Source organism: Cyprinodon variegatus, unplaced genomic scaffold, assembly GCF_000732505.1.
Source record: "Cyprinodon variegatus isolate N-32 unplaced genomic scaffold, C_variegatus-1.0 Scaffold613, whole genome shotgun sequence".
NCBI lineage: Eukaryota > Metazoa > Chordata > Actinopteri > Cyprinodontiformes > Cyprinodontidae > Cyprinodon > Cyprinodon variegatus.
In genome coordinates this window covers 353,980-368,364 of record NW_015151066.1, presented here as the reverse complement: position 1 = coordinate 368,364, position 14,385 = coordinate 353,980, and the positions used below count along the sequence as shown (strand labels likewise).

The 14,385-nt window shown below is 35.9% G+C and overlaps 2 protein-coding genes across 2 annotated transcripts in view; both read right to left on the bottom strand.

Moving 5' to 3' along the window:
* The window catches only part of LOC107096292 (multidrug resistance protein 1-like), a 98,763-nt gene that overhangs the window by 43,273 nt on the left and 41,105 nt on the right, over positions 1 to 14,385 (bottom strand). The window lies entirely within an intron of this gene.
* The window catches only part of LOC107096290 (multidrug resistance protein 1-like), a 38,662-nt gene continuing 35,603 nt past the window's right edge, over positions 11,327 to 14,385 (bottom strand). The window contains exons 15-16 of the mRNA XM_015392885.1: positions 14,201 to 14,347; positions 11,327 to 12,980 (exon numbers count right to left, since the gene is read on the bottom strand). Of these exons, the coding sequence (XP_015248371.1) occupies positions 12,774 to 12,980; positions 14,201 to 14,347 (354 nt within the window). The 3' untranslated portion in view covers positions 11,327 to 12,773. The remainder of the gene's footprint in view (positions 12,981 to 14,200; positions 14,348 to 14,385) is intronic.

Here is a 14,385-nt window from a genome sequence, read left to right as displayed (position 1 = left end):
ATTGAATTTTTCTAAAACTTGTATGAAAGTAGTTGTTTTTTTTCTAATTTAAAGGACAAGGTTTAACATTCTGTTTTTCCACATCCATAACTCCAACTTGAATAAAGAACCACAGCTAATTCTGCAAGTCACTTTCAATTATAAACACATTAAAAGAGAAAAGAAATACAAAGTATGAACAATTAAGCCCCATTTACACTAACCTTTTGATACCGTTCTGAGATCGTCTGAGCACGGTAACCAAGATAACTGTTGAGTATAAATGTCACCCACAACTTATCCACTTCCCGAAAGCCGACCGTCAAGTAAATACCCGCAGGGCTGCCTTCTTTGCCTGAATCTACACAAACTTCCTGAACCTTAGAGAGCAGTAGGGTTATTAATAACTTGGATTATTGCACTTGTACTGCAGAGGTGTACTGACCTTATAAACAAGTAAAATAATTACACAGGCTATACAGTAGTTGGCATGTGTTATTGCACAGTGAGAGAGAAGAATATTGCACATGAGTGACAATAGGTAATGTTGGTATCTTTTTTAGAGGAGATCAGTGAGGACATCAGGTAGGAATAATTAAACTAGTGATGCCACAAAAACCTAGGTGGCCATAATAGTTTAAAGTTCTCATGAGTACAATTAACTCTGTCCTTTTGAGAAAAATAGTGCATGCAAACGTTCAGTGTTGTGGTTGACATCCTGCCGAAGAAAACTTATTCAACAGTCCTGAGCAACTTTAGAACTTTTGCCCTGACATTCCACATCATGAAGGTCCTAGACAGAGTGCTGTTGGTGCACCTGATCAGGCAAACTGGAGATGGAGTTGAAGATGCAATCATTCACCTGCTTCAACAAACCCACTGTCATTAAGACAAGTCAGACAGCACTGTGAGGATTATATTCTTTGATTTCTCTAGAGACTATGTAAAAAACACACCACAGTTTGTGAGACTGAAGGGTCCATTGTCTAATTAGGTAGTCAGCAGCACAGGAGGACCACATGGGATGAGATGATCACCATTCCTTTTCCGTCTGTACACCTCTGACTCCCAGTACAAAACAGTGTCCAGACATCTGTAGAAATACTTAGAGGACCTTTTGTAATAGTCTACATCAGAGACAGACAAAAAGCTGAGTACACAGAGCTGGTGAATCGCCTTGTGGCATGATGTGGAAACAATTGTCTGATCTTGAATGTCAATAAAACAGAAATTGTCTTTTTAATTAAAATAAATATATATATATAGCACAGTGAAACTGGAATTTGTGTATCCAAAGGTGAGGATATGGATGAATATTTTTTTATTGTTTTAATTTAAATATATTATAAATCATTTAATTGATTGATTAATGTATTGTTACACCCAAAGTAGAAAAGCAGTCTCCAGATAACAGCCTTTCCAGATCTGTTGTTAGACAGACTTGTCTATATCTCCAACTCATTAAAGAAACCTTGATAATATCAAATACAAAAAAGAAATATTTCCCTTTGTGTTTGAGTATTTATGAATTGAATGTTCTTTAGTAAACAGAGCCTTTATTAGTATAAACCTTTTGTATTTAGATAGTCAGAATCTGCAGGTTAGATTGTGGTTCTGATATGATTCTTTAGTTCTTGCCTTATTCTATTAGGATTGATTTTCTATGTTTGCCTCTGTCTTGGTAATATCTCTTTCAGCCAGACTCTTCAGTTAATTGGTAGATTCCCTCCATCTAGCTTTCCTTGTTTAGCCGACTGTCTGCACTTGCTTTTCTCTTGCTCTTCCTTTGTCTTCAGTTTGCTACTGGGACCTATGTGTAAGCTTCATGACCTTATGAGCATTTTTCAGCTTCATTACTTTTCAAAGGTTTACTATTATTCATATCATGTCTTTTAAAATGCTCATCCCATGTAGCATTTTAGATTTTTGTCTGGAAGTTAATGTTTATGACGCAGTTTATCTTTGTCTGATAACAGCTTGTTTTATGATAAAACATTAAAGTGTAGCAAATGAGTAAAATAACAATAAAGAAAATCCAAAGGTCATTTTATGTAGGTGGTTTTTAATGAAATATTCAATGTCTTCATGTAGATCTAATTTAAAAAGGGCACTAACTAGAGATGTGTGGATGTTTCTGGCATATGGTTATATATCTGTATCCATATATCCATATATATATATATATATAAATATATATATAAATACACAATTTATACTCAGTTGAAGAAGGCGTTGAATTGGTTCGATATACCAATTATTTTGTTAAAAAGTCATAAAGTCAGAAAGGATAACATATGAATTTATAGCAACAGTTTAGGATATTAGAAAAATTTAGATTTTTTTTTCCATCAATGCCCTCGTATGGCTTTTGTTTGTCAGAGTGATGCTAGTCGGTCACTTTCTGTTCTTAGAGGTTTACCAAAAAAACAGAGAAATTAAATCACAGTGTTAAACCATTAGCTAAACTGTGTATTTTATTTTGATTTTTTACATTAGAAATATATCAAGTAATCTGATTTGGGATGAGCAACTTAGATATTTCATTTCTCAGCCCTACTGCCCAGTCATGCTTGAAATATCATAGAAATGTTGCAGATCTAAAAGGTTAACTGTTAACTGAATATGTAAAATGACCCACAGTTTGACAACAAATACTCAAGTAGGTGAAGAGGTTTTTTTTATAGCAGAAGCAAACTTTTCCCAAAAGTTAAAAAAAAAGAAAAGATTTTGTTTAGGTACATTTTATCTCTGTGGGAGAAACACAAACTGAATGGTAATACCATTATGAATTTGAATTTGTTATTGCCAGACAATAAAAAAAACGATGAATGTTGTAATATCCTAAAATTTAGAAAAAAAAATCCCAATGACAGCGTTGGAAAGCCTTAAACTCAAAAGACGATCAAAATATAAGCAATTACAAATTGTTTTTATTTTACTTTGAAACAAATGTTGTCTTTGTGATTTGCTTTACTCCCTATTTCACAGTTTTTGTAAGGTAACATAAAAAGGATGTATATTTTTATCAGAAATCCTCACTTCCCAATATTGCCTTAGGACACTGTAATTACCCATGATGGCATTACTGTGAAAGCAGGGGTCAAAGGTGCAGCTCTAAAACCATAATTAGACAAATGTCTAGTAGAAGGCATTATCCTTATTCCCTTAAAAGGTTGTAATATGATCTCATCTTAAACTCTGACTTTGTGTGAGTCACAGATAAAAAGCACCATAAAGCTAAGATTTTATATGATATCCTCATAAGCAGAGATAATATACAGTCAGCAGGCAAAAAGATGTTTTATTGCTGGAAACTACACGCAAATTGTGTTTAGTTTTTCTGAGCATTTCTTATCTTGAGCAATATCCATAACATCGTGCAATGTGACACAATCAGCCGTCACGTTTTCTATCTTAGATTTTAAGGGCGTGCTGCCTGTCACGGTCTAATGATGATGTCTCTTCTGTGGTTTTTGTGTACAAGTTGATTCAAGAATGAGTGTGTGACCTGGCTTCAAAAATGTAAAAAGGTTCTGAAACTAAACCCACATGCAGTAACCTCACGACAACATGTGAATATAAACTGATGATGGGCTAGTTTTGTTTCCCATTTCTTAAAGCGCACAAAGACAAAGTCATTGTAGTTGAAGAAAAACTCAATTCTGTGGGAACTTGTTTAACGTGTAGGTCCTAACATAGACATTATGAGCAAAGGCAACCATTTTCATTTAAATTGTCATTTTTCTAATAAAAGAAAAATATATTAATGTCTATCTCTATATAAATTTATCTTTTATTTTTTATTTCATAACCAACTTTTAGTTTATATCAGATTTATTTAGTTCTCCCAGAAACCTTCTCTATTCATTCTGTGCAGATTTCTCCCTCCACTTGCCCGACCCAAATGACTAAACATATATAGTACGATCTGTTGTTTGCACTTGTCAAGTTCACATGTTACTGATAACCTGCCCAGTTGTTATGAGACAGGTAGTTTTCAAATTTGACAGATACCACTTTCTCTGTTCTAGTTTCATAGCCTCTGCTGCTCTTCTCCCATGCTCATTTTTGCCCCTGTATCATAATTTTTACAGGCTTTCAGCCTTTTAGCTTCCCTCCTGCCTTCTTTCACAGTGCATTTGGGTTCTCCAAAAACTGATTATAAAACACAGTTTTTAAAAAAAACAAAACAAAACACTAATAGGGTCATATGGTCACTGACCTCATATTCAGAGCAAGACCAAAAAAAAAACAACAACAATGTTTTGAATGTAGATGCAGAAACATTTGCACCAACAGCAGCTGGAACCCAGTGTCAACAGCACCGATTTAGTTTCATGATCACATTTGGGTGCATAACCTAGAGACAAAAGAATGTATAAACAGAGCCAAGCACATTGCCTGACAAGGGAAAATAAATCCTTTATGACTTAAAAGTTAAACAACCATGTCGCCACACGAGATATTTCGATTTAGTCGCTACACAGAATATTTATGACAATTTAAATTGAAAAATTGTTGCCTTTGCTCTTGATATCTTAACTAGTATCTAAAAAGAAAAGCTATCTTTATTTTTCTGCAAAAATTAAACAAACCAATATCTTGTGGAGATCCACTCCAATACAAGATCATGACAACATTTGAACACTCACTGAAACAAAGGCAGACAGAGCTATAGACTGTCTGCACTGCTTAGAACAGTACACTAGAGGACAGCCAAGTGACCCAGTAAGAAGCTGTGCTCACATGTGTGATGATTCTAGATGTGCCAAAGCCAAATCTTTTATTTCATTTGTTTTTCTCATTATCATTATGAAGCAGAGACGAAAACGGACGAGCAAAAAAAAAAAAAGACATCCATTGTACTATATCTCATTTACATACACATCCACACATTCCCATCCAGGAAGAGAGATGTCTATCATCATTGTCATTCTGACAGCTAAAACTACTATGGCACAATATGACAAACAAATAAATCTGCACATAGTTGTTAACTCGCTGGTGTCGCCTATTTATACTCAGTTTTCCACATTGGCAGATCCAAGTTGGAAAACAGATCCACCTTTTCACCAATATTCTTTTTTACAAGAATTGTCCCAAAAAGAAAGGTTCTGTGATTGTGTTGAACATCCAGACAAAATCATCTCCCTGTTTAACTCTCTTTGATATATTCCAGCGAAGGAAAAGAAAACACTTGACCTTTTTTTTTTTTTTTTCTTTTACAGTGCAACACTCTCCTAATGAAAGCAGTAATGATCCCTCAGCTCATGAGACAATTCATGATAAAATGTACCATCGATTTGAAAGAGAGTGTTTCCATCGCTGTTCCTTTATTGATGATCCCAGCTCCTTTTCCTATGACTTTATCAGATGATTGGTAATAAAAAGGAGTTGGCAAATTTTGCAAATAGTTTCTCATTTGTAGGCAGTAAATATAATGTTAATGGAAAAGAGTGATCTTCCTTTGGCAATCGAGAGTTTAATTGGCTAATTGGTTTTAATTTGCAAATACAGGAACCAGCTTGAATGAGATAAATTACATTTCATCCTGAATTGCTCAAATAAAGCATGGCTACCCTCGAGTTAATATCTTTTATAAATTGTATACCTTTTAGAATAATTGTCTAGTTTGGATGGAGTAAAAACATGACAAACAGGCTAATAACTAGATATCTAAGAAACATTGTATTGCTTTTTTATTTTGTGAAAGAATTTTGATTGAGTTTCTCACCAACAGTCTGTGACTAATGGATCTTATTGTACAAACAGGCTCTGTAAACTAAATAACATGTACTTTAAATTAGAGACTGTAACTCCATTTTCAACCACAAGGGGGCAGCATAAATTTATGAACTGCATGGGTGTATGTCAATTTACAAAAGGTTAAAGATTTCAAATTAGCTGCCAATAATTTTTGAACATTGGAAGACAGAGTTTGTATTGGGAGGTAAAAAACATATATTATTTCAAAAAAAACATTGTAAGTTTACTGATACCATGTTTTTGAACAAATCTGAAAGAATGATTATTGGTACGTTTTGACAAAGATAAATAAAGGCAATGAATTTTAATAGCATCCATTTAATAGCATTCGATAATCAATACATCTTGGCCAGGTCTCATTTGCAAAAGAGAGGTCAGGTTAGGCCTATTTAAATTTTAGATCTCAGTGGGCCTAACCTGGTTAAATAAAGACTAAATATAAATCTAAGTTTATCCAGTTCTTGATTCTGAAAAATCAAATCAACTCCTGATAGAATCCAATCAACCTCTGATAGATCCAGCACCACGCTTGGTCAGCAGAAGTGCCGTGACTCTTTTCACTGGTCGATTAACTAATTATTAAAGTCGATAGATGGATTTCAAGAATTCTGGTGCATGTCTCTTACATGTTAATACCATTTTACTATGAATAGGAGATTATTGGGAGACAGAGCTTCCAAGTCATGGGGGTCTGTGGATGGCTTTGTTATTGGCCTGCTATTGAGAATAGCTTAAACTTTATATAACACAGCATGTATACTGTCATCATCCAGAGTTTGAATTGAGGTTCTTTCTGATTGAATGGATTCACCTCTCCCAGGCTCCCCATTGATGGGAAACACTTGGTGGATTGAACTTTCATTTCATTCCCTTCGGTGTGAGAGTTCATGGTGGATATGAGCTAGACTCCACTGTTCCAAAGATCTTTTTTAACTCTTGATCAGTACTAACAAGGTTGGTTCTGTTGTCTTTGACTTTGCATCTTCTATATCATTCTATATCTTTTCACTTTAGATCTTCCACATTTCACTTCACCTGCATGACCTTCATCTTGATCCTTATTCTTTGGGTGAATAAGAAGCATGCAAGGGGGTTAGCGCCACTTGTTTTTACCTGACAAGTCTTTTCCTGCAGTCCTCATGTGTGACCATGGTAGTTACCTTTGCTGCTCTCTTTGTGTGGTCATTAGTGTCCTGTATGTTGCCAAATAGAGGGTCTGTTGTCATTTTACTTGCCATTCAATGAAGTTCACAATGTCAAAAAACTTAGCTCTTCTTAAATATCAAAAGCTACTGACCTCCATTTGTCTCTTAGATCGTACTGTATGGCAACTTTTGGATCATCATCAGCATGTTAAGCTCATACATTAGACTCTGTCATTCTTCGAAATCCTCTTAAAAAGATACCATAAACTTTAAGAGTTTTAACAATCTCCACTTTAACCACAGGCCATGAGAATGCTTTGTCTAAATACCCAGAGGAAATATTTTGCTCATTCCCAAAATGTTATTCCAGTAATGCCCATGCCTTCTGATATCCTTTGTCTGATGACATTTGGTAATAGATTCAAACAAGCTCTCGTGGTTCTCTACTTGTGTGCTGAGCCAAAAAGTGCAGACAGAATTCATTGTCTTCTGTTCTTTCTACATTGTGCTCAAAGGCTCTCATAAAGGCATGATAGTGAATTGGATCTTGATCAAACACCTGGGTGTCTTGTTTGTTTTATTTCAGAGATCCAGCATTTTACATCTGCAATAAATCCCTTGCCATGTTTACTGATGCATTCAAACCCCACCTTTTGTTTGTCCTTTTCCACCTCAGGAAATATTTCCATCAGTGACTCATACAGGTACATTGCTTCCTCATGCAAATACATCAATATGTCCAGCTGGACTTTCACCTCAGAAACATTATCATTCTACCCCTTTAGATCCTTTTAAGATGGATTATGTCTTTTATTTTATTCACTCATACTTGATATTCCTTTTGGATATTTTACATATTTAACCATTTTGCACATTAAAGCCTTTTCAATGGGAAAAGTTTTTCTTTTGACAATTATGAACCAGCCTTTGATCCACTCACATTGACACCAACAAAAAAAAAAAAATGCAGCACAAAAATTCAGAGAGCGAGTGACATAATCCACAACAATTCAAAAAGAGTTTTAATTAAGCATAAATCTTCCTCAATGCATTAACAATCCAATATTGTATCCATTTCCACACTCTGGTTTAGGCTTGAGCATCAGCAGAAACAGTTTGAAAAATACACATAAAACTTCTCTTCTTTAACATGAACAAACCAGTGATACACATTTTCCACAGGTTCATTCAGTATTGAGCAATATTGCAGAAGGACATCATCACAGCCACAGCATCTATGCATCCAGTATGCAGTGGTACTTGGCATGAACTGTGTCCAAGCTAATATTCACAGTATGAATAAACCTAGTCCAACATACCACAGGTTGAGCTGTGCTCTGTCTTTTCATTTACATTGTGTCATACGTGCACAATACCATCAAAGAATAAAGAGCTGGATCGTTGACAATATGTGGTGACTATCATCCAAAGATTAGGCACTATGAAGAGAGAGCAAGGCTCTGTTGGAGTTTAGTTCAAGGCCATTTACAGTACCCTTTCTATTAGTAATGTTACTTCCAGCACTGAAGCTTCAGTGCATGCTTCAAAATTGCCAGGTTAAATATGCTTAAGCAGTGGGCCTATAATGTTTATAAATGATTATTGTTTCATCGGTTAAATGAGAATCTTTAATGAGATACCAAAAACACAAAGTTTTTATATAAACAGAATAGAAGCATCATATTTTTAGGATTTGATGCAACAATTGCTTCAGCCAGTAGATGTCACCCAATGGAATTGAATGAAGCTTTGGGTAGTGAACCAGGTGATATTTATTAGACAATCATTTAGCTACAGACACACAACCACAGACTAACTCCACCCACGCACACATCCATACTGCCAGACATGCACATTACGCCTAGTGACAAGTACAAAATACACATCCTTGCTTCTACACTCAACATTACACTTATTTAACATAAAAAATATATGCGTGAGTGAAATATACAACTGTGGGCAAATGAGGTGGACTTCAGTATGCAGCTACTGCTATGTTTATGCTTGACCTATTTAAAAATATGGCCTTCATTAACCATATGCAATAAATATAATTATTATGTAAGAAACTAAACCTGTCTTCATATCGTGAAAAAGAGCAGAGATGCCGCTGAAATGTATATTTTTTCATTCCCCCCATGAAATAATGGTGCAAGGTTTAATTACAAGGCAAATGGACCCACTTTAATTCAAAGTTAAAACCTAAAAATTATTAAAAAATGAAACATACCATCCTTTATTTTGTGAGAAAGTTTGCCCTCAGCATAAAAACAGAATGCAGCAAAAAAAAAAAAAAAAAAAAAAATTGTCTTCACTATATCATATAAGTGATATGTGCCTAACATTTTCTGGGAAAAACAGGGAGGCTCAAAATTCTATGAATCTCTAGGCCTATTAAAAATCACACAGAGTGTAATGAGCATTTGCTTGCCAACATCTACAGGCTCCTATGGTAAATGTCCCTTTTTCTGATGCTTTTCTTGTGACTGATCTCAGCTAAAATTTGCAACAGACTTAGAATAAATTGAGGTAATCCTGCTCCCTACACAGAGTAAATGGGGGTATTCATTTGACTTGGGATAATTTAGGCTTTCTGAAACCGAAAATCTAGGATATGCAGGGATTTCCCCCCAAATTTATTCTAAATATTTACTTCTCCTAGCCTGGAAGTTGGACTAATCAACACCGTGTTGACAGCATATTGTTTATTATTGATTATTTTTATTACTGATGTAGGTGCTTGTAAAACCTTAATAATACCTGCCTGTTATCTGTCAATACAAATGTTTTCCCAAGCACTTTATCTGTGTAGGACAGCTCTTCTGTCAGGATAAAAGTTCACATCTTCATTATGTACATAACGAATGTTTGGGAACAGAATGGGAGCATTGTGCTTGATCCAGAGCGCTATAATATCTTGATATGGCTGGAACCAGTGAAGTCTCCTCACGTACAAAAATGTGTATGATGTAATCATATGAGATTTGATGATGTGCCCAGGTGGAACACTAGAGATGTGTAAAATGCTTTCTTTAAATCGTTATTCGGGGCTGCTGCTGACTCTGGTGAAGTGAAGCCGATGGCCCATCATCACCATGAAATCTCTCTGGTCTGAGTAAGATTATCATTCTGTAAAAGCTGTTGTCATGTTTTCTATTCATTATTACATAAACCTTATAAAGTGTGATTTAAAGTGTTTGTTCTGAGTGATTTCTTCTCTGGATAGAATTGAGTAGAGAAAGCTAAAAGATAAACACAGAGCTTTCCTTTACAGTGTTATGAGTTATGCCATGTGAGTCAGTCTGACTAGAAGGCTGCCCTCATCCTGATTTAAAAACAGTGCCTTGGAGTATTAGCAGACATATCAGTCCTTCCAGTCCAGCCATAGCATCCCTCTCTTCTAACACCAGTTTTGCTGCTAAATCAATAAGAATAATCTCATTAGCCAATCTGTTGCGCCATATGCCATGATCATACTTTTTGGACATTGGGAACAAATGTCCATATTTCATCTTGACATGATTATGTGGAATCAGCTGTGGAATCTCTGCAACATCCCCCGTTTTCTCTTGAGTTTCAGAACTTATAGAGCCAAACTGCATGAGAACCATGCCCTGGGTGTGAGACAGAGACAAAAAACCCCTGGTCAGCTGCAGCTGGATGGAGCTCAAGCTTTCCAACTGGACATGGAAAAAAAAAGGTTTGCAGGTCTGGCATGATTCGGGAAAGAACAAACATGTGTTTACTGCTGAGTAAAGACAACGCTAATTGACACTAAATAAGGGACTGTATGCTACGCTATGCTACAGGAATATGTGTTGAGCTGTTGCTGAAGCTTGGACAAGCTTTATTCCACTAAGAGTTAAAACACTGGTATAACATTAGCGTTCATGTGTTCTTTATATTCTCATTACATTTCCATTACCAAGTATGACCAAGACTCATTTAGTAGAATCCTGATGTCTATTCGCTGCTAGCTATTTCAAAGAGGGTAAAGAATCATTTAACTAAAGGTTTTTGGTTCTTGATTAAGCAAATCATTTAATAAAACATTATTCGGCCAAATAATGTTTTATTCACCTCATGGATTTGTATTGTGAATTGCTCTGAAAACCTTCGAATTTCTTTCAAATTAGTGAAAAGCTAATTTGATCATTTGATCATAATCCCAAATTCTTCCAGATAAACTTTGGTTTCAAACACAAAAATCCATTTTAAACTGTAATACGGTTTTCAACCATGTTCCCCTTTCTCTTTGTACTTAGTAGTTTAGTTTAGTTGAGTTTTACTAGTCTTAGTTGAGAGTGTTAAACTGAAATATGTTTGACTTGGGGCTGAATGATTTTTGTTAATAAACTCATATTTTGAACAGAAGTTGTGGTGAATTTATTCCATGTATGTGCAGAAATAACTGTTTGACCATGATTAGTGCTCGAATCACTCTTTCATCTATTGTTCCAACACACAGCTAGTAGGGCTGTGTATCATAAAAAGTATATAACAGCTGAAACAATATCTGATTAAATACGATATTTTACCCCCCCTACCGGGGAGGATATAAACATCTTTAAGTATCAGAAATATAAATTCCCAACTGGCTGGAAATAAAATTGAAAACAATATAAAATCACAACACAATTCATTTTTACTCACCCCCACAAAAAAAATATTGCTGAAGTATCAATAACCAGAATACATTCACCTCAGAATATCAGCTCTGCATCAGTGATCCCCGTTTATAAGTCACACATTGCAGATCAGAATCTGCATAAAGTCAATCCATCCATCATTAAATGAACTAACTCATTTAGGCCTTACAAAAAAACTGAATCTTTAAACAGAACAAAACATTTTCAGTGCAGAATGTAGGATTTCTTATTGGCTGTTACTCTTATTTAACTTTTTTTTTAAACAAAATAATTTTCAGTCTTTTTTTCTGATCAGTTTATATGACACCTGAGTCAACCAGATTAAAAGCATTCAAACAGGAGTGTCCCTCAATCTATTAACCTGCTAAACAATGACTGCTGAAGTAAACAGATGCTGGCATTGTGGAAGTTTAAGGAAGGACTAATGTATTCTGCTTTCTCCACAATTATGTCAGTTATGTCGATCCAACACTTTTCATTATGACATCTGCTATAAACAAGCATTTTTACATATCTGATGTCTGGAGAGCACCTCAAGAACCACAAAAGGGGGCCTCAGCCCCAATTTGGGGATCCACAACTTTACATGGTAAATGATATGTCAGACTTGTTTTGTAAAGAGGAGTGCGAGGTGATCAATATCTTAAAGTTTAAAAATGTGCCACAGTTTGCAGGTAAGCATAGAGGTATGAGGCTTACATTAAAGCAAATGGTAGATTTGACATTAAAAATAAAGCTAATTATATGAGATCTATGATAAAGACCAGATTTAAACCAAATCTGGACATTTATTGCAAATCAAATCTGCTTTAAATCTATAATTTCACAAGTTTATTGAATCAGATCAATCATAGTTGTTTTATGAGCACCATTTTAGTTAATCTGATAGATAAACTGATGTCATGCTTAAAAGCAAATGAAATGTGAGTCTTCAACATTTCTTCTAAGAAACGGACAAATACAATCCAGTTTTTTCTACTTTCTCAAGGAAAACTTATATTTTTGTTTCAAAAAGTTTTATAAGGTGACAGCAGCAAATCACAGCAGTTAAACTTAAAACAGTGTAACTAACGAGGCATAGCCATCTTTTTCAGTTCCAGTTGTTTCACTTAAATCATTGAGCATAAATCAGTGAAAGTGCATTAATGTAAAACAACCTAAAAGAAGGCAGAAAGTGCTCCTCTAAGTTCCTTTAAATCCCTCAACAGGACAAATAGTGACTCCCACCGTCCCCTCACTCTGTCCCGTGGCCCAGCTGTGTAGTGACCAGCATATGGTAGACTCCCTTCTTTGCTAGCAGCTGCTGATGCGTCCCTTGTTCAACCACTACGCCTCTCTGGAAGACGGCAATGCGGTCGGCGTTCCGGATAGTAGACAGACGGTGCGCCACAATGATGCACGTTCTGCCTTTGCTGGCCTGGTCCAGGGCCTCCTGCACCACCTGCAGAGAGACGAGGAAATCATCAACATGCTCCAGTAAAACCAATTTCCATTTATGAACTAAACCAGCAAGACATGGGAAGTACTTTTGCATGCAAAGTTTATTTATTTATTTTTTTAAATAAGTTTTATAGATGGTACACCTGCTTGAATGCTCGCTCCAGCTACAGATCATTTCCTCCAAGTTGATCTCGAGATGATGTCTGTGTGTCTTTCTAAGACACGGGTCATTGAGGTAGACGAGGACTGAAACTTGCAGCATTTCATCAAGCAATAAGCGCTAGCCGTCTTCATATAGGCCACCCAAATACATTTAGTAGGTAATATACAAGACAGTATTATGCACTGCCCCAAGATGCTTTCATCTGTATCAGATCTGTTCTATTAAAGATATTTCTAGCATCAGACAGATAAAGAATGATGCCCTGGCTCTTTCTATGCTGGCAGGCTACTCAGAATAAACGAATGATCTGAAAGTTTCTTGGCCCCATCAGGCCATTAAAAATGGCCTCTCTCAACGAGTCTGGTTCTGCTTCAGGGCTTTCCCCATTAAATATTAGCCGTTCCTGTCCACTGTCGCCACAAGCTTACTCAGAAGTAGTAAAGTGCAACTCTGAGTTAATCAGTTGTGTTTCCTTTGATAAAACACCTTTTGGGAATAACTAATAAAGCCAAAATGAATATTTTCTATTATCCTTTAGGACAAACTGGACTGTGTGCTGATTGACCTGATGCTCGACATTATGGCTGATTCTTTAGACAATACAACTGCTTATGCTCTACTTCTTCTTTACATAGACTAGGATTCGGTAAACCAGTTTTGCCATAAATGTTAGTACCAGGAAATAAAATATTTACCTTACCTTATTACCGACTAGTGTTTCTTAGTAAATCCGTTCCCCGATGCGTTTGTTGTTCATACTTTATTTCCTTTCCTTTCTCATTCTTGTGTCAAACCACTGATATAACTGCTGAATCTGCATTTATTATAGTTATGATATGAGAAATGTACTCTTTAGATAACCAATAGTAGCATATGGAGCCCTTTAAGGTCCCACCCAACTATATATACATATATAATTTTTCCTGAAGTTATTAACATTCTTTATTGGGCTTCATGGCACTGTGTGCCCACCATCCTTTCTAGGAAGTGATTGATTTTGCAGTTGCTTGAAGATCATTTAGTAATCAAAGCTTCGGTGATGGAATAGAAAGACAAACCTTCTCACTCTCTGTGTCCAAAGCAGAGGTAGCCTCATCCAGCAGCAACACTTTAGGGTTGCGGAGGATGGCCCTGGCGATGGCTATTCGCTGCTTCTGACCGCCAGACAGCTGCGTTCCCTTATCGCCCGCCTGAGTGTTGTATTTCTGCTCAAGCAGAGAAGAGGACAGAAAGAGTCAGAAAC